Raw genomic sequence first — 20464 nt, forward strand, 5'->3', positions numbered from 1 at the left:
ATCGTGCCGACCTGCTTGTGTGACAAATTAAATCCAATGTTGCTACCTTCTAGCGCTTTTTCCATCCTCACCATGTACAGCATGAATAACAGCGGGGACAAAGGACATCCCTGTCTCAGCCCCTTGCTAATTTCAACGCTGTCCTTGCTACTTATTCCTTCCCATTCTACACAAACTGTATTTTCTCGGTATATTTCCCTCAAAAGCTGCATACAGTCGTCACCTATGCCCACTTCTTTCAGTATATCCCACAAAATTTCCTGATTAACGTTGTCATACGCCCCGGTAATATCTAGATAAGCTACGTATAAGGGCCTGTTTTCTATTTTCGTATTTCTATACACTGGGTAAGAACAAACAGATTATCGTCTAATCGCCTGTCAATTCGAAATCCATTCTGAAGTTCTCCCAAAATATCATTTTGTTCTACCCACGCTTCTATTTTTAATTTTACTGCCTGCATCGCCAACCTGTATAGCACCCATGTAATAGTTAGCGGTCTATACGAGCGAATGTTATCCTTTTCTCCCTTGCCTTTATAGATTAAGTTCATTCTACCTTTTCGCCAACTGTCTGGTATTTCCCTCTCCTGTAAGCACTTTTCTACAGCTTTCAGCAGTGCTTCTTTAGTTTTATGTCCGAGTTCGTTAATGAGGCTGACGGGAACCTCATCTAAGCCCGGAGTAGTGCGCTTAGGAATTTTTCCTTCGGCCTTCTTCCAATTGAAATTCTCTAGTACTACATCTTCGTCGGTTGCACTCCTTTGCGTACTTTTACTCACTGGGGAAATCCCCGGGGCGACCTTTTTACGCCGTTATGCGCCGTTATGCGCCCACAGCGCCATCTCTCGCTCGACGGTGGAACTAACCACGCTAACTACGACTAATCCGCCGCACGCGCGTGTCATGCGGCGAAAACGGCTTTACAGAGGGCGATAGCATCCCCAAAAGCTTTGAGCAGTTGAGTTTTGTGGGAGCTACAGCAGAACGGCCGCCGTTGTGTCACAAACAGCCGGGCGGATGCCCATGTTAAGACAGGCAAACCCGAGGGCGCTCTCTATTTGGTTCATCATCTTAACGCTGCTCCAGATGTTGGTCGACTAGTTGAACCCGTGCTGCTATGGCTAGATTGCGACGGCCACGTCAACTGTTCATTAATTCTACAGGAAGCACATTTCTCCGAGCCAAACCACTGTAAAGCGCTGCGATTCACGAAGGACACAGACGGGAGCATCGCGGGCAATGTAACCACAATCTTGTGCGCAAGGTGTTCGTGAGTTACAACACCGCGCGTCATTCTGAGTTACACGTACATAAAACGAGTTTGAAATGTCGCGCAAATGAACGAGGGAAGGTGATCGAAGAAATGTTGAAAAGTAATTCCTTATAAAGATAAACAAGACACGTGCGACACGCTGCAAAGAACACAGGGATAGCCAGGTACACTTGACCTATTTACAATATTTCTGTAATGTTAGTAAAAGTGAAGGAAACTAACTGAGAAGTAATCGGTTACTTTTCAACGACTCCTCAATTCATTTCTGGAGCAGTAACTGGTCACTGTAATCAACTACATTTTTGAAGGAAGTAATTGTACTTCGAACAGATTGCTTTTTTTTTCTTTTTTATCATGTGCAAGTCCGGTTAATGAGTTGCCAATAGTTAGCATGTGACCAGATTGAATACCTACAATGTAGAGAGCTGGGTCCGCATTCACAAAAACATCTTACGCCAGTTTTCTTCCTAAGAGAAAACAGCAACCAATCCTAATAACAGACACACAATTATCGAAGCTGACTGGCCAATGGCTGTGAGCACTTACGAACGACAAGCTCCGTGAATTCGGCCTCTGTTCATCGAAGCCGTGAACACTCTGGCTATAAAAAGCAAGTGCGTCGATGTTTCCTACAAGTGCCATAAAAATCTTGTTGAGCGACAAGCAATCTGCCCGTGAGGAACGAGTGCTGCATCCTCGAGGCCTCGCACATGCCTTTCTGTGAATCCTATTTATTCTCGCCATAATGAGTGAATCATTGTGCCAAACTGTTCAATAAAACACTCTGTGTGCGTCTACAACTGCTCCTTTTTCTCGACGAAACCGAAGCACTCGGCTAGCGCGCCTCTAAAAATGGCGCGCAGCCGCTATCTTTCTTATCGGGCGCCTGGAAGTGCATGGGCAGCCCAACCCTTTTTCTGACATTGAGGAAAAAAGTTTTCTTCTAACGTTGAAATTTTATTTCCTGCTATTTGGAGATAAAACAAAAGAAAAATGACATGGTGGCTTCTTAGGCAAATGTTGCCGTTACTTTACCATATTTTGTCAGGCAGTATCAGCCAACTATCTTCGCTCTCTCACTGGCGCCCTCTCGACTTCGAGCCGCTATCGCACGATAAGGACAGACGCGCCCCTGCGGGCAGCTTCCGGCGGGAGCTTTTCGCAACATCAATAGAAAAAATAAGGTAAGTCGCCACATATTTCTTGACTTCAAATAACACCGATTTGACCCAAGATCATCTGCGTGACCAACTACGGCTCTGCACGCGGTCCGTCCGCAAACACTGTAATAATATCTGGGGTTTAACGTTCCAAAACCACGACATGATTATGAGGGACGCCGTAGTGGAGGGCTCCGGAAATTTCGACCACATGGGGTTCTTTAACGTGCACCTAAATCTTACTACACGGGCCTCAAACATTTTTCGCCTCCATCGAAATCGCAACCGCTGCGGCCGGGATTCGATCCCGCGCGTCCGCAAACACGTTCTGTGTCATTCGAAGCGCGTTCAGTCTGCCGTGGCCGGTATAGTTGCATAGAACGTTTTGTTGCACTAGTGTGTGCTGATCGTGCTGCGGCCCACGTATTGTAGGTTGTGGAACAACACTGCATTAAATAATCCTGAATAAAGGGTGAAAGCATATCTTAACGCCCGCAAGAGCGCACTTATTTCTGCGTACGACATTAGGCAACGCGTAGCCGACTAGCGACGCGGTCGACTACAATCGACAGCGCCTTCGGCCATGCCGCAACGCGGCCTTGCCCTCCAGCAACGACGACGGCGCTCGTTGCCAGAACAACGTGCTCTGATAATTCCCGGGTCGCCGTCGTCGGTGCCGGAGAAAGTTGACGCGTTTAGGGTAAAGGTGGCAGCAACTCGGCTGACTTGAAACAGATACCTTCATGTAGAGTATCTATATAGTGGTAATTCTATAAAGCGGTAGTGTATTGCTAGCGGGCTGGCAATTTGTGCACTTTTCAGTACACCAGAAACCGAGGACTGCACATTTTGCCATTTGGCTGCAGCATCGGTATGTTTCATTGTTAAAAAAAAATGGTGCATCACACCCAATGTGGAAATCAATTTCATGCGAAGCACTCAGCGAGGCGCTGCCTATATGTCGCACTTTGAGCCAAGTCTTACGAGGGGGTCGACGTCTTTGTGCAATTTGAGTAGTAGTGTATATTTTGGGCTTACCAGACACGCTGACTACACTGGCGTCTAAAGGGTAGCTCATTGTCTGGCGTATACGCCGGCACTCACGTTACAGTAAGGACGTCGCTTTTTCGAAACAAAGTACAAGAAGCGTTCGTTGGCGTATTCCTGCGGGGACGAGCAACGTTAGAGACTACAGCTTGTTGAGTGACAAAAATACATGTGCAAGCGTTTGTGTATCACGCTGAGATCGCGAACTAAAATTATATCTTGCTTAATCCACGCAAAGGGCCTTGTGAAGTTTTCAATATCTATTTTCACTGTCCTGGGTTGGCGTGAATCACCCGTGGCGCATAACCGCATACCATGGGCCGTTTTATGCGGGTATGGGCCACACGCGACTATGGGAAAGGCTTACATGATATACGTGACATGCATGTTATTTATGCCGTGACCTGTCATTTGTGATCACCCAGACGAAGGCGGCTGGATATACACATGGAAACCGTCAAAGTATCTTTGGTCCCCAAAGAAATGTGCTTCGCAATTAAACTTATTCCTTCCGAACAACTCCGCCATATCCGATGCATGCAAAAAACCTATGCACTGCTCGCCCTTCCGTGATTCACCAACTTTCATTTCGTATCGAACTTTCGCAGAATAGCCATGGGCCGAACATAATACATACAGTAGCATTTTATTTGCATAAAAAAGGCAAAAGAGGATGTGGATAAAAGCTGTCTCAAAATTGCAACGTGACATAACACCATGACCGTCTATGCGCACTGTAATAAGCGATAGCAGCGTGCTGAAGACACTGGAAAAGATGCAAAAGGAAAAAAAAAGCATTGGCGTAGCCAGGGGGAGGGCGTCATTGGGAGGGAGGGTTCAAACCATAGGTCGGCAAACTCACTCGTGAGCCGCCTCGCTCAGACTCAGATCGAGACGTGAGTCTGAGTCTGAGTGAGTGCAGGTGAGTAATATTTTGGTGAGTTTGAGTCAGAGTGAGTCTGCTTGAGAACAATTTTAGTGAGTCCGAGTGAGCCCGGTTGAGGAAAATTTTGGTGAGTCTGAGTCCGAGTGAGGCCTAAGCGCAAAATATATATATTTTTTTAGTGGGTCTGAGTGAGCTCCACTTTTTTTTTTTTTTGCCTCCTTGCGGTGCTATCTACTCAACTTCAGCCTTATTATCAGCTTTATGTCGGCTCGCGTTTATACTCACGTCAACTCACACATACTTCAACGCACTAGCGTCCATATACGCCAGCTCAATATTTATTGATCAGAGGCATGAGTTACGAAGGGGGGGAGGGAGAGGTACCTTGACCTCCGCACGTAAACTCTTTCACGGGAAGTTTATAAAAATATCTCGCGTGGGTCATCTCTTTCAATACAAATGTCTTTACTGGATTGGAACCACTGGTAACTCGTATATGAAGGCACGAGATCAAATGGTGCCAAGTAGAGCTCCGATTATGCGAGATATTGGTGTTAAAGAGCATTGACCCAATGGCCGAAAAAGCTAATTATACGCTAACGGACTCATGAGTCGACTCGCTCAGGCTCACTCAGTCTCAGATCGAGTCGTGAGTCCGAGTCTAAGTAAGTCCAAGTGAGTAATATTTTGGCGAGTTTGAGCCCAGTGAGTCCGGTTCAGAAAACTTTTTGTGATTCTGAGTCTGAGTGAGTCAGTTTGAGGAAAATTTTGGTGAATCTGAGTCCGAGTGAGCGTGAAGGGCAAAATGTATTTCATGAGTGAGTCTGAGTGAGCTCCACATTTTCTGCCGACCTATGGTTCAAACCCCCTGAAATTTTTCAATTTGGCATGTGTGAATGTACACGCACGCATGCATACAAACGGACGCGCGAATTACCGTATATATATATATATATATATATATATATATATATATATATATATATATCACCCCAACCCTCCTCGAAAAAAAAATTTCTGGCTACATCCCTGAATATTAGCTATACGAAAAAATAGTAAAATACGCATAGAATAACAAGATAACTGATGGACTTTGATATTATAAGAGTAACAATAGGCCACGTCACCGCACACAGAACCGAAATGAATCATTTACATCAATCACTTCCGTTTAAAATGTTGCATGGTTTATTTGTGTAACTGTCGAAACAGCAACTATACACGTTCCATAATTAATTAAGCTTTTCGCTATTTAAGTGCTCTTAGCCACTGGCCGGCGGCATTCGCTCCACTCATCAGGGCTGACTGGATATGGTTCTTGCCAACAATTGCACATCGTAAGAGCGTTTCGTTAATACGGGGATTCTGATTTATTCACACAGGAGAGAGAGAGCAAACTGACTATTTTGACTATTTTTCTTTCGAGTATTTCGTTTAGGCAGTAACCACCTTTTAAATGCCCATATACAAGAATCGACGAAGCTTTTCGCTCAGAAGTGATGTTTGCAAACAGTGAGCGGTCATGCTCGCTAATAACTCCGACATCATGATCGATTGGCCATGCACTGTTCGCGCAAATACTTGCAGCCAGAGAACATTTTTATGCCGGCGCGAGCTCATGTCTTTAGTTAGCGCCCAAGAGACCTCGACTGGCCTGCTTTTAGTTCATTTATTCGTTTGTTTGCTTTGCACGTCTTATCTGCGCAATTATCACGTCGACAAACGGGAGACGGTTTACAGGTAATCAGGCAACGAGGGTAGTAGTTTCTCTTTTGCTCGCCAGTGACATCACCGTAAAAACGAACGCCGATATTAGCTTTTCGGAGTAAAACTAGGGTAGTGACTTTAGTGAAGTCACGCTTTTTTGTGTGTCAGCGTGACAGTTGCCTTCAGCAACGGAGTCATCACACGGGAGTAAAATTAGGCTTTAAAAATGCACCGTGGGAAAACACCACACTGTGAACAGGTTTATATAGAGCATGCGAAGGGTCCGCAGCTGTCTTTTCTTTCTTTCGGTATCGCTTCCCTGTCGACTGCCTAAAACTCTGTGTTTCTGCCACCAAATTGCAGGTTTGTACCGTTTTATTGTGCATTGTTTGTATTCTTTGAGAGTAGACGGTCCGTTTCTTTCTCTCTCTCTCTCTTTTTTTCAGCCTTGACAAACTTTCTATTCAGATCTATAGCAATGGACGTACCTATATGACCACCCTCTTGCTTTGAGAGCCCACCTGTTTTGTTTCGACGCTTGGACGATCTCGAATGATGTGACTTTCAATCCGAGGCGGAAGCGATCCTTGGATGCGAAGGTAACCTTCAGCTTGAAGAAACTTAATACCAACAGCGACTGGTTGAAACTTCTTACACTAATATTTCGCACGCAGGTCTCTTTGCTCGGAGCTACTCGTAGTAAAATTGCTAGCCAACCATGTCTCTAAGTGGGCCTCAAGTCGACATGGACGACAGCTCATCCGGAAACAATGTTCGTATGCAAATTGCTCTGTTTAAGAGTAGATATATTTAACCGATTGATTAAGTGATTGGATCATTAAGCTATCGCCTCATCTTAATTCGATTTGCGCACTTACTCTCAAAACGTGCGATCTTCACTTTATATTCACTTTTGAAGTATCTATATGCAATTTGTCTTATTGCGTTTCATACATATGTCTTATTGATTATTCAGTATTGAAGCTAACATTTCAGTGTTGCACACAACTATTTGCTGTCTCCTGTAATACGAATGTTTATTTTCTCTTTGTAAGTATTAATAGAAGATCTCTTCCTTACAGTCTTTGATTTTGAAACCTCCATCTGCATAAAAATCATACAAAAATGGACCTACACTGTATGCGATAAATAAAATTCAAAATGAATTCAAATTGAATTTAAATTGAATTTAAATTGAATTTAAAATATTCAGAGCCGGAATCATGCAGCACTACGTACGCCGAAGTACTTCATCAGAAGTGACTCGGGCCAATCGTGTCAAATACCAGTGAACGCGACGGGAAAACAACAAACAGTTATTACAAATCAAAAGCTTTAGGAACTGACCGCCCTTTCTTTTTGCAACATATACTTTAACCGGTGAATACATTAACCTTGTCACATTACTTAAAACATGATCTACCATACGGCTGGCGAAAAGGCACCGTCAAAATCACCGATGACCAATGGTAGCCGAGCCATTAAATGTTTACTTTTCAATTTTTAAGGATAATTTTTAGCTAGCCAGATAATCGGTGGGCAAAAATTGTGTTGGTAATGGAAGGGGGTACATGGCTTGTATCATAACCCTATAATCAATCAATTTTTGTTTGTTGTTTCGTTTTTCGTAAACGTTGTCAACGTTAGTTGGAACACATCGTGCACTTATTGAGGCTGACAAAGTTAGTGGTGCCGTTTATGTCAGATCGTACGTGACTTTCAGGAACCTATAGCGTGCTTATATGACTTCCCGTTATTCCTGCCCATACCGTAAGGGGTGCGGTTTTGTTCCCGTTTTATGATCGATCATGCGCACCGCTGACATTGTGAAGAGTCGAAGCTATTCGAAAAATGTGCGCACTCCCGCATAGGGAATATTTAATTATTTATTCTAAGGTTTCCAACACTACCAGTATTTACGAAGTTAACATCAACAAGGCGTACAAGTAACTTGCTGTTAGATCGAGCTAAATTTCGAAAGCATGTGCCAGTAAAACGAGTCAGTTGGTCGTAATAGCAGCAGCAATAAACGTTATCATCCTGTCAGCTGCGACATTGTGATTACTGAGACAGTTTCTCACTCTTGTCACGAAGTCACGTTCATGCTCGTTTGTTTGATGTTACGCAAGGTGTTACGCACAAAGCCAATGTGTGTACTGTGACGGTTGCAGTTTTTCTGTAAGAAAAAAAAAATCACTAGCCTAATTAGCGCATATGACACTCCTCGCGATTTAGTGCTCCGACTGATTGCCTGGCAATAGCTTGGCGAATGATGATTCCAACTTCTGCATTGCCTGTATGAGCGGCGTAATTTCTCCCATAGGAGTCAGCCCTTTCGCTCATTGTTAACACTTCGAGTAAAAGCGCATCGGTGGGCAATATTGCACTGCGAGCAATATTCACATTGTCATAATGTTTCGATCTTGTCGCTTCCGGAGCTTGTGAGGTCCGCGCTATTCCCGGGTTGAACGCAATTTCTGGAACGAGTGACTTTCACCGAGTGAAACGATTGCGCACTCCGCCGGAAGTGTCGAAAGCTGTCGGGATATACAGCTGCTATACGTATGTCGCGATAAAGATAAGGGGAAGACGTCAAAGTTTAGTGGATGGCGTTGACTCACGAGTGACAGATACTTGGCAGAATCGATTGCGAAGATGGCGACACAGAGTTCGCGAGGCCATGCGCCTATCAGATCAAGGTTGAGCCACTGTACTAAATGTATGTGGTAAGGGCTCGTGTGAAAACAACGCCTGTCACAAAGAACAAGTTATGCAGATACGATGCTGGAATCGATGTGAAACGAAATGGTTGATTATGTGCTATCGCATATAAACGCGCTGTCAGCAGTTCTCTATACCGTCCACGCAGGAATGAATGTCCCTAAAACTAAGGCGAGGCGCGATGTTTCAAGAAGAAGAATGCGATTACAGGTGTGTGCCCATAGGCGTATGGCACGAATGTAAATACGCTTAAGGATTCTACTTCCCTTACGATGGATCCTCCATCGTTACGCAACTAGCTATTCGATGAGATTTTTCGCGCTCCAGGGAGTGGACGGGGGTTGTGAAAAGGTGGGGTCTGGGGTCATAATTCAGGGAGGAAGTTGCTTTCCTGCCAGCCCTTGGTATATCTCGATGCACTACACTGTTAACCCATGTGACACAATTTAAAGTTCCTTTTTTTTTGTTCCATTGTTTGTTGCTGCTGTAGCCTTCCGTCGAGGTCATACACCGGCCACATTGTTCACCGGGAAAGAGAACATGTAGACTTTCTGTACTGGGCTGCACGTACGAGGTAAGAATTAAATGCAGCAAAGGCTGTTTGTTTTCTTGTTTGTTTACATTTTCCTCGGTGCCGTATTCACTGTTTTGCTCTTAATGTCCCTAATGTTCGTAATGTTCCTTCGGTTAGAACTTAGTACATTCACAGATGTGGAAGGCGCAATCAAAGGTTGGTTCACGCACCCGCTTCCATGCGTGGGCCAGCTATCGATTAGGTTACATAAAGAAGAAATTAAATGCCCGGACAGTTATCTCTCGCGAAGACCCGCACGTGTGCATGATTTACAGGTGGGGCTGCCATACATGCGCATGCGTAAACACGTTCTTGTGTCTACTTTCTTTCCCGTCGCAGTGCGCTTTTCAGTTGATAGTCGGCGTTTGTGATGTCTTCATCTTTTCTTTTGTGTCCATGTGTGTTTGCACACCTTCCCTGAAATGCTGATATTGACACCACGGGACTGCTCACGCGTACGCGGAAGAATGTGCAGGCATTTGTTTTATTAGGGATTAGCCATTGCAATGTAACTTACGTTTTGAACCGTGAAGGCCAATCGCTTTTCGTTGTCCAGGGCACGCAGCATGATCTCGAGGGCCACGAAACGTTGGAAAGCCACATGAACTTCATCCTCACTTACACCGAGGTATGCTGGCTATGCTCACATAATATGTAAGCCGTTCGCTTTAAATTCGGCTCCGATGTTGCTGCCGCTTTTCAGAAGGCCAATGGCTCCATGGAGACTCTCCGGCAAGCGCTCACCGAAAGCACGCAGCAAAACCTGGAATTGCAGAGCAGCTTGAATGCCATAAAGGAGCAGATGACAAATATGCTCAGAGAGCAACACATTCTTCAAGAACAAGTCCGCCTACTCGCGTCACGGGTTCACGATAGTCAGCTAGAGTGTCGAAGGAGCTCGGTAAGTGTCAAAACTATCGCGCATATATAGTATTCGTAGTCAATTTCCTTTTCGTGGTTCTATAGATGCTAGGTGACAGGTGTATCACAAAGATCCTAGGGTGTGTCCAGATAAGATCGAACACGAGGTCTCGGTCACCATTCCCGATTTTGATGAAACTTACTGTAGGTCTAGGCATTACATGATTACATCCAGAACAATGGTTTTGAAGTTAGCTTCGCGCAAAAAAAATTTTTTTTGTTCGCCTGAAAAAAATATATATATACAGCGTAACAGGGGCTGACTTCTGGCCTTGTTGGTACGACATACTTGAAGTGTTTAGCGCAGAATTATGAAGACGGGACAGGAAGAGAGAACACGTACACGGGCGCTACGTCTGTGTACGTGTTCTCCCTACTTGTCCGGTCATATAAAAAAACAATTTTCCGCCAATTTCGCGATTTCTGAAATTTGAGCGCGCCTAGGGAGAAAACGGTGCACTTCTTGGTCACAATATTTATTCCCCTCAAAGAACAAGTGATATACCATCTTATGAGTCTATTATTTCTCTTGCTTGTCGAAGCACTTTTGAAGAAAAAAATCACAAACTTGGCAAATCGCGCAAAATACCTGTATTTCAGAATTTATTGCCGCAAAGAAGTAAAAGTGAGGATAATAAAAATCGGTACATATTAACTTTGATACCTTCGCTCTCTTGTAAAATAGTTTTCGTGGTTTTATCGTGCTCCGTTTCACTTGATAATTGGGCTGAAACGTAAGTGATTTACCAAAAACGCCGAACTTTGAAAATAGTTTTCTCAAAAAGGCCATTTTTATTTTTTTTAAATCGCTCTGATTGAAGTCTAGAACGTCATCTACCATTCAGCATAAAAAAACGTTGCATTATTTTGGTTGATAACAAGTTGTAAGGCGTCAAATGTGACCAAGTCAGCCTAGCAGCCGCGTCGTTCGTTACGTGCTGAAACTCGGATATAAGTTGTTCAAAATACTTGTACGTGACATAATCACAAATCAGCAGCTCCACACCAACAAATGCGCAGCCCGGTGTCATGGTTCAGCAAGCTTTGTCTTGCCATCAGCCGCTTGACAAACCCGCAGCAGCGGCCGCTCGATGCTGCAGGCGCTCACATTACATGAGTGACGCTTCGACTGCAGATGAGCGCCGCTTGCGCGCCAAACTACGCTCAGAGGACGAACGAGAGAAGGAATGCATCACTGTGAAAGTTAAAGGCCGTTAAGTGCCAACAAATGTTATAATATACAACGAAAACTCTGCCGGCAACTTTCGCAGTGAGCGCCTTCAATACAGCACGCATGTATTTTCTTTTCCCTGCTGTTACGCCCGCAGTCGCAATATAACGTGCAAAACGCTCGGCTTGCGTTGAATATAATATGTGCAGACGCACAACAATACAGTACTGTAAACGCGGTGCTTTAATAAAGCAAAGGACTTGGATACACTTCTTTTCACAGCCAGCTGACACAAGTGTTGCACGAGATGGAGAACAACTGCAGTTTGAGTTGTTCGACCATCGGAAGCACGTATGACAGCTTTCTTTAGATGTCAATGGCTTGCTTTTGTGTCATATATTGCTGATAGAGTGAAGCTAATCATCTATAGGTCATCACAAGAGAGGAAGCAACACATGAGCGCACTACTGGACGCGGTCACTGCAAAATTGCCGACAGAGATTTCATTGTATATTATGGCTTTTGTTGGCACTTAACAGCCTTTAACTTTCACAGTGATGCATTCCTTCTCTCGTTCGTCCTCTGAGCGTAGTTTGGCGCGCAAGCGGCGCTCATCTGCAGTCGAAGCGGCACTCATGTAATGTGAGCACCCGCAGCATCAAGCGGCCGCTGCTGCGGGTTTGTCAAGCGGCTGATAGCAAGACAAAGCTTGCTGAACCATGACACCGGGCTGCGCATTTGTTGGTGTGGAGCTGCTGATTTGTGATTATGTCACATACAAGTATTTTCGACAATTTCTATCCGAGTTTCAGCACATAACGAACGACGCGGCTGCTAGGCTGACTTGGTCACATTTGACGCCTTACAACTCGTTATCAACCAAAATAATGCAACGTTTTTTTATGCATACTGGTAGATGACGTGCTTCACTTCAATCAGAGTGATATTAAAAAAAATTAAAAATGGCCGTTTTGAGAAAACTATTTTTAAAGTTCGGCGTTTTTGGTAAATAACTTACGTTTCAGCCCAATTATCGAGTGAAACGGAGCGCGATAAAACCACGAAACCTATTTTAAAAAAGAGCGAAGGTATCAAAGTTATTTTGTGCCAATTTTTATTATCCTCACTTTTACTCCTTTGCGGCAATAAATTCTTGAAATACAGGTATTTTGCGCGATTAGCCATGTTTGTGATATTTTTCTTCAAAAGTGCTTCGACAAGCAAGAGAAATAATAGACTCATAAGATTGTATATCACTTGTTCTTTGAGGGGAAAAAATATTGTGACCAAGAAGTGCTCCGTTTTCTGCCTAGGCGCGCTCAAAATTCAGAAATCGCGAAATTGGCGGAAAAGTGTTTTTGCGGCCAAAATTTATATATATATTTTTTCAGGTGAACAAAATTTTTTTCGCGAAAATAATTTCGAAACCATTGTTCTGGATGTACTGCCTAGACCTACAGCAAATTTCATCAAAATGGGGAATGGTAACCGGGACCTCGTGTTCGATCTTATCTGGACACCCCCCCCCCCCCCCCCCAGCAGGTAGTGCTGCATTAGCACAAAAGTAAAATGCTCTAGCGAATTTTTCCGCCGAAATATGCTTTATTACTTATTCTAACTTTATCACAGTTAGTCTCATAACCCGTTTCCTTAAGTACAACGGTTAGTGTTACAGGGGTATGAAAAGATTTGACATTTCGAACAGAATGTACCGGTATCCTTTCTTCCCTGATGTCATTGAGGCATGGAATGGGTTGCCGAGTGATGTAGCAAATACAAATGGTGTTAATAAATTTATGCACTTACTTGATGTACATTTATGTGATTTACCGCAAAGATTATTGCGAATGTTATTTATTGTTATAGGAGTTCAAATCTATCTTTTCGTCGGTTGTAAGAGGGCTTTTATAAATTTGTATATAGTGTGTCTTATTGTTCTAAGTTGTATAATTATGTGCCTACTTTATTTGTACGGAGTGTCGTACCCCACTGTAATGACCCTCAAGAGAGGGTTAACAGTATTTCTAAATAAAATTTTAAAAATCGAAATACTGTTATTCGATTTATATTAGATTCAAGAATTCTATTTACAAACTTGCCGAAGTCTTTTTTTCTTTAATCGAAGGCATAAAGATTCCAGCAGAAGCAATCTCCCCATGGCTGTTGACCTTATTCATGCGAATAGCAATCAAGCAATCGTAAGTCACTCTTCAAATGGCAGAATATCAACGTACAAAAATAAGAAATTAATTCACCGAATTCCAGTGTAAGTCACCTGGCCGCCGTCGTTAATATGTCGAACTGCACCGTCGGCTGTCATCTGCTCTACGAACATTTGTCGCATAAAAACATTTTTTTTTTAAATTTTAACACGGATGTACTGTTTCCGGCGTCGAAATACCTAAGTACGCTGTACTATACCGTAGAAACTTTTTCCGGCTAAAGAAACTCCACAATCGCTATTATGAAAGCTGTTTTGAGTGAGCGTAGTCGGCGTCCATTTCTTTGTAGTTCCCACCTAACCTAAGACTGAAAGGGGTGTTGACTACATGTTCCCTCTGGCAGGAAAACATGGACGTTCGGCTGGAGGAGATGCTGTCGCGGTCCTGGTCGCAAGGCAAATTCGTGTGGTACATCAAGCCCTATAGTGTCCTGCGGAGGCAGCAGGAAAACGGCGAGATTGCACGCGTTGTCAGCGCGCCCTTCTATACGGCCGCCCCAGGCTACAAGCTGCGCCTGATGGCCGACCTGAACGGCTACGGCGAAGGCCGCGGAAGCCACCTGTCTCTCTTCCTGCAGGCACGTACCGCTGCCCTGGTTTTTCGTTCGCTCTAGTTCGAAGAATAACGACCACCCAACATATTTGCCAAAAACATCATTTTATTCGCAGCAAGTGAGGTGTTGGTCATCGTTTCGTTTAGAGGATGTTGACAAAGACGAACAGATACAGTTGCTACTCATTAATCGACATTTCATTTCTGCGTCGAAATACCGAAAGATGCTTTCCGTTAGATAATCACACGTACGCTAACAACTAAGGTGACTTTGCACTCTTTGATCTTCGAGCCCTCGTCTGTTTATTAATTGTACATCTTTTTTCTGTACGCGAAGAATAATAAACCGAACATGAAACTTCAATCATTTCGTTTCGGGCCGTAGTATTGCTTTAGTATTTTTGGCGATCTTTTTCCGAAACGAATGAAATGGTGAAACATTGAATGTACATTCATGAATAATTCGTCAGCTCAAACTCCCATTGAAGGGTGACTTATTTGTTCTACGTGACAGTTTCGGCATTCTTGTTTTCAAGATAACGTTAGACTTTGAATCCAGCTCACGGCGTGGATTCACTTTCACCAAGGACAAGAACATCTCTGATACTGACCCTTTACTATACAGGGTGTTTCAGCTAAAAAGCACCAAGTCTTAAAAAATTAAGCATAGGCGCTACGCGTCTCCAATTAGCGCAATATTGTTCTGAGCCATATAGAGCACGTCAGAATATTTTTTCCAATCCGCCAAGCTCGCCAATTAACAAAGATTGCTTAATGAACTTTTTAAATAGTAAGTCTAGAGAAAAGTTTTCCATACAAAAGTTCTAGCGCTTGCTCAGAAACATCTAATTTTTCAACCTGTGTTAAGATAACTCCCCTGCCTAAATTTTTTCCGGCCTTTCTTTAAAGCGCGCGAATTTAAAAAAAAAATACCACGTGACTGCCGCCAAAGCGCGGCGCTTTCAGTGCCCTCAAATGTAAGTTGAACGAATTATCAAAGGCTGCTCCGCGCACGAAGGTCGATTGAGCAGGCTGCCGGTGACTGCGATGGACGATAAATGATGATAGAGGCGTACCATCTAAAAAAAAAAAAACATCTACGAAAGAGCGGCCGTCACGTGTGAGTGCATCTTTTATCTCGGTCCTTCATGACGCTGTCACCCTCGCCCCTTCCAATGTGTTTCTTCATTGGTACGAAAAGAAAAGAAAAAATGCCTACGCTGCATCAAATGCTGCCTACGGTGTTCTGTGGCATTTGCTCCGTGGCTGCCGCTATTTCGTTGAAGAATTTTTGTTGTTGTTGTTGAAACGGTATGCTCATTTTGTCGCTTGACGTCCATCGCCACCGATAACCTGTTCCATCGATCTTTGTGTGCGGAACAGCCTCTGATAATTCGTTCAACTTACATTTGAGGGCACTAAAAGCGCCGCGCGTTTGGAGGCAGTCACGTGGTATTTTTTAAAATTCGCGCGCTTTAAAGAAAGGCCGGAAAAAATTTAGGCAGGGGAGTTATCTTCACACAGATTGAAAAATTCGATGTTTCTGAAAAAGCGCTACAACTTTTGTATGGAAAACTTTTCTCTAGAGTTACTATTTAAAAAGTTCATTAAGCAATCTTTGTTAATTGGCGAGCTTGGCGGATTGGAAAAAATATTCTGACGTGCTCTATATAGCTCCGAACAATATTGCGCTAATTGGAGACGCTTAGCACCTATGCTTAATTTTTTAATACTTGGTGCTTTTTAACTGAAACACCCTGTACATGCAGCATCCCAACGGTTATAAAAGTATGAAAGCCTCGGCGACATGCGCGTGGTCGAACCGCATGGACTTCGCGAAGCGCCTGGCCAATCGTCTACCACTAAATGTTGAGCAAATGAGAGGCATGTCGAAAAGAAAGCTTTCGCCGTCATACGTATTGCAGCTTTGCCTGGTTGAAGACAAAAACTACGCATTGCCGCGCGTCATTTGTGCCGAGTTATCGCGGTCGTACCGAGTAGTTGTACTGAATTATCGCTGTCGCGCGTAGTACATTTTCTTTGTCCGAAACTTCGCGAACGCTCTCGCGAATTCGGGTGGGTGATAGCACTGTCCAGCTTCCACAGCACACTATTTTATTATTATCGCTTGTTTGCTGCTGAGAACCGCAGATAATGTGCTGACGTGTCATTGAGGAATTCTTTTCCGCAGCCACAACGTCACCTCATTTATCCATCGGTGCATGTACGGCGCATTGACAGTTGCGGTGGTGCAAGTGTTCGAGAGACGCTCCGCCCAGGAAATACTGTTACCCGCGCCAATATCTTTTCTGCTCCCGTGCACAGGAACGCTCAATATCACTACAATGATTAGATAAAATGTCGAGATTTGCTGCTTTAACGACCACGCACAATTTTTACAATAGAAAGAACGAGAGCGTTATTTTCTCCTGGCGGTTTCCCGTCTTTTCAACACAATTCGTGACGCCAGACGACGTCTGTTCACACGAAGTCATGAGAAAATAAGTTCTCGATTGGTCCATATACGGGGGATATCAGTTGTGAACCGTCTCCTATCATGCTTTTCCACGCAGTCGCACGCCTGTTCTTCCTTGTCTCGTATGGTTGTCGTGCGCAATCAACTGATTTCCCTTCGTTTTGTGCGTTTTCGACTGCGCAAGTGGAGATAACAGCGTGCACCGGAAAATCGCGAAATCCTGATAAACTGAACGCTAAGCGCTGACGTTGTCCATGTGTTTTACGAAGAAATAAGTAGCGAGGAGGAAATAGCGCCGGCACGAATGGTAGTGAAGGCGAGAAAGGAAGCGCTCTCTCGTCTTCGCACTAGGAGTAGTTTAATCAGGTGGTATTCCTTGTGCAACATGCTGTATTCTCCTATTGCAGGTAATGCAAGGAAAGTTTGACTGCGTGCTCGACTGGCCATGCAAGTACGAGGTGAGAATGCTAGCTATGGCACACTTGCCGCAGCCAATGAAAAATTGTCACTACATACGTGTAGTATTATACGTGTAGCGAGCCCTGGGCGCGAGGAATGTGACACGCAACTATAGCAGTCATTGCCATTTTGACAGCAAAGGTGAATCGAAGAATTCACAGCTGGATGAAGATCTGAGACTAGAACCTGATTACTCCTATTGTGGTGTAGCGGCCCCCGCTGCCACGTGGGGAACCTCTTCTTGCTTGCGAATAAATTAAGCCACCACTCTACCCTCAAGCTGTCAACACGTGCATTTCTTGCTTCCGTTAAAACGAGCTCCCGACAGTGATCTTTTAGTCTGCGCTAGAATGAAACTAAATAAAGAGACTGCGCAGAGGATACGCATGTACTGGGGAAAAGAGAGCCGAAGCTTGCGCATTCGACTGGCCAAGGCTCTTCTTTGCGTATCTTCAATCGCTTCTTGAAGTGTATTTAGGACAAACGAAACAACTTTTGGGCCTGGCGTTCTTTTGGTAGATTATTACATATGCATTTTCAGCAGTGTCCTGTTAGCACGTGGTTTGCGCGACGGTGTCACCGTTCCGTATATCAGTACCGTAATGACCGATATAGCGTTTTAGCTCGATTATGATGATCACGGCTATTATGTTGACCTCCCGCGTCTTTCCCTACTCTTATATTTTGCAGTCGTTACAGTGATATTTTGTTGACAAGTCTCGACACTCCTGACACGCATACAAAATTAAGTACAGCTGGCTGTAGAGGAGCTAGAGTAAGGCCCTCCCTAGACTGTACCTCGCCACATACGTGTACTACATTAGTAATGCAGGAGGAGTTAGACTGACAAGAAGTCATTGCTTTTCGAAATACATTTTCTATGGTTGACATTAAGCACAAGTCACAATTAGCATGCACATCGCATGAGCTCAGTCTCTCAACATCCCTACCCATTTGCGGAAGGTATTGAATGCCAGTGAGTGTTCATCTCCTGCTAACTGTAGGTGTCGCCACGCGAGCTTTTTACAGTAGGCCACAAACTGGGTTGAATTCATAAACGTCTTTCTTCGTAAGTGTAGTTGTTCATTTGCCGCACAACATGTTCAACATCACGATTGGCTGGCATAGGCTCTTACGAGCAGTTTGAGCTCAAAAGCTTCGCAAATAAGGGCACAGAACAGTTCTGAATTAGCATTCGCAAAAGAACCTTACCTTTGAGTTTTTCCTAAAAGAAAATTTCAGTCAATCTTGATACAAGATCTATCATTAGTGAAGGCGGCTGGCTGATGTAAATGGTCACTTAAGAAATTAAAACTTTGAGAATGCAGCCACTGATCTCCAAAACGTACCGTGGTAATAACCGAAAGCATAATCTACGAAATTTCGTTCCATCAGTGAAGCGAGAAATTCTGAGAACTTGCGAGCGCCAGAGCTGGAGTTGTAAGCGTCACACCGCCCCTAAGTTACATGAGCCACAGGTGTTAACGTGGTAGTGACAGGCACTGCATACCAGTTCAGGAACCCGCTTATGGAAACGATGCGTTTCACGGGTGTATCTCTGTCGCAGCACGTGCTTCGCGTGGTGGATCAGACGGGTCGCGGCCTGCACGTGGACCGGCAGCAGTCGTTCCGCAGCATCCCCTCCAGGAGCAAGCATCTGATGGGGCGGCCCGTCACCGAGTGCAACGTGCCCATTGGCTTCCACACCATGGCGCCACTATCCGAGCTGCACAACGAGCGCTCCGGTTTCCTCCGCAACGACACTCTCGTCATCGTCTACCGCTGCAGGATATGACTGCTGCCCCCCAGCGCCACAACGCCGGCGCATTTCACCGCACTTCGTCGAAGACGCTCTGCAAGCAGGGCATTCCCCCGTGTCCTCTGGTGACACAAAGGACCGCTTATCTAATGGACGATAATCCTCGCAAGGAACCAGACGCTTGCAAGTTGTCCGCGAAACGTGTCACTCCCGTCAGATGTGCTGATTCCCTTCGAAATGATTGCGGGCGTATGCATTAGAGACTTAAGGTTCACAAGGAGGCACCTCGCCTGTTACAGTGCTACTGTTGCAAAGGCCAACCAACACTCTCGTCTGCCTTGTCCTTCCTTACGTAGTCCTTGCTTCTTCTGCATTTGTGGCTACATATTACAGCGGTGCGATGCGAAAAGTGCTGTCCTGTTGTTGAAGCGAGTAGCTCGCACTGTAGGCATAAATTAAAACGCGAACAAATTGTAATTATTTGAAGCGAGTACAGGTGTTCGCTCGTGCATGTTATATTAGCGACGTTGATGCTGTGATATCGAGCTTGGAAGCGGCGGTCGGTGTGTAGTCAGATTATAAGTTAAACCCCTTCACCAGAGTGGTTCCTTTAGCCGGTATGAATTGAAGCTAGCTATGCTCGTGTTCGCTCTTCAACAACAATTATTTTGACGGTGGTGGTACCGTTAATTTTAACGATACGCTGAATTTTCAAAAAATCGCGCTGTCAAAATGCATTTCACGCTGTGTTTTAATTCATGCCGGCGATGTACTGTAGCATGTAACTAAGAATAGAAAGAAAGCACAGACTATAACGTTGCCAGTCATAAACTTTCGCAAATTTATTACTACATGCCAGGCGTTGTACGGTCGTCATCCAAGAGTCCTGTGAATGCCGACACCTCCAACCACCGTTTCTCACAAGAACATATCAGCGTAGTACTCAGGTGTAGGTATTGCGCTGCGGCTCAAATCATAATCGGACACATTAAGGGTAGAGTACCGGGTGAGAGATCCACAAAGCTTCTAGGGCCGAATTCAAATGTTTTTTTTTTCTGTTTTTCGTGTGCTGTTTGCTTCTGGCCGTTCTATTTCGATAATGATGTCCTGCAAGAAGTCGTGTGCGTGGTTATATCGTGCATGTTAATCATGTATGCCCGCGTCCTGCAGGGACCACATTGTGGTCTGCAGTATGTACTAAATAAATTTAAGAAAGAATATCGAAGTAAATCTGTGTACTAGCGTTATACCAACAGTACGACATATATGATGCTGCTACACATTCCTTGTTGCTTGGTTAGCTGGATGCGCTAATGATATGCCCAGCGTCGTGATTGGCGCAGTTTCCAAAAGGCGCCGTTCCCAAAGCATTTCGTTCGTAAATGATCTTGCCGGTGTGTGTGTGTGTGCGTGTGCGTGTGTGTGGGGGGGGGGGGGGGCTTTTTTCTTCTCCTGTGTGTGAAAAATAACTAAAAGGAAAATGAGATGGGGGAAGCCCGCACCATCAGGAGGTGTAGCGGGCTCAAGCCAATTT

At 44.5% G+C, this 20464-nt stretch overlaps 1 protein-coding gene across 1 annotated transcript; it reads left to right on the forward strand.

Annotated features, from left to right (window-relative positions):
- The first annotated feature begins 2411 nt into the window (after positions 1 to 2411).
- On the forward strand, positions 2412 to 20146 carry LOC119379109 (TNF receptor-associated factor 5). The gene is made up of 10 exons (XM_037648288.2): positions 2412 to 2459; positions 5635 to 5705; positions 6522 to 6674; positions 6750 to 6847; positions 9287 to 9370; positions 9927 to 9998; positions 10074 to 10271; positions 14028 to 14261; positions 17120 to 17170; positions 18739 to 20146. The coding sequence occupies exons 4-10, from the start codon at positions 6794 to 6796 to the stop codon at positions 18964 to 18966; spliced, it is 921 nt and encodes a 306-aa protein (XP_037504216.1). The 5' UTR covers positions 2412 to 2459; positions 5635 to 5705; positions 6522 to 6674; positions 6750 to 6793; the 3' UTR covers positions 18967 to 20146.
- The last annotated feature ends 318 nt before the right edge of the window (positions 20147 to 20464 follow it).

Source organism: Rhipicephalus sanguineus, chromosome 1 (assembly GCF_013339695.2).
Source record: "Rhipicephalus sanguineus isolate Rsan-2018 chromosome 1, BIME_Rsan_1.4, whole genome shotgun sequence".
Classification (NCBI taxonomy): domain Eukaryota; kingdom Metazoa; phylum Arthropoda; class Arachnida; order Ixodida; family Ixodidae; genus Rhipicephalus; species Rhipicephalus sanguineus.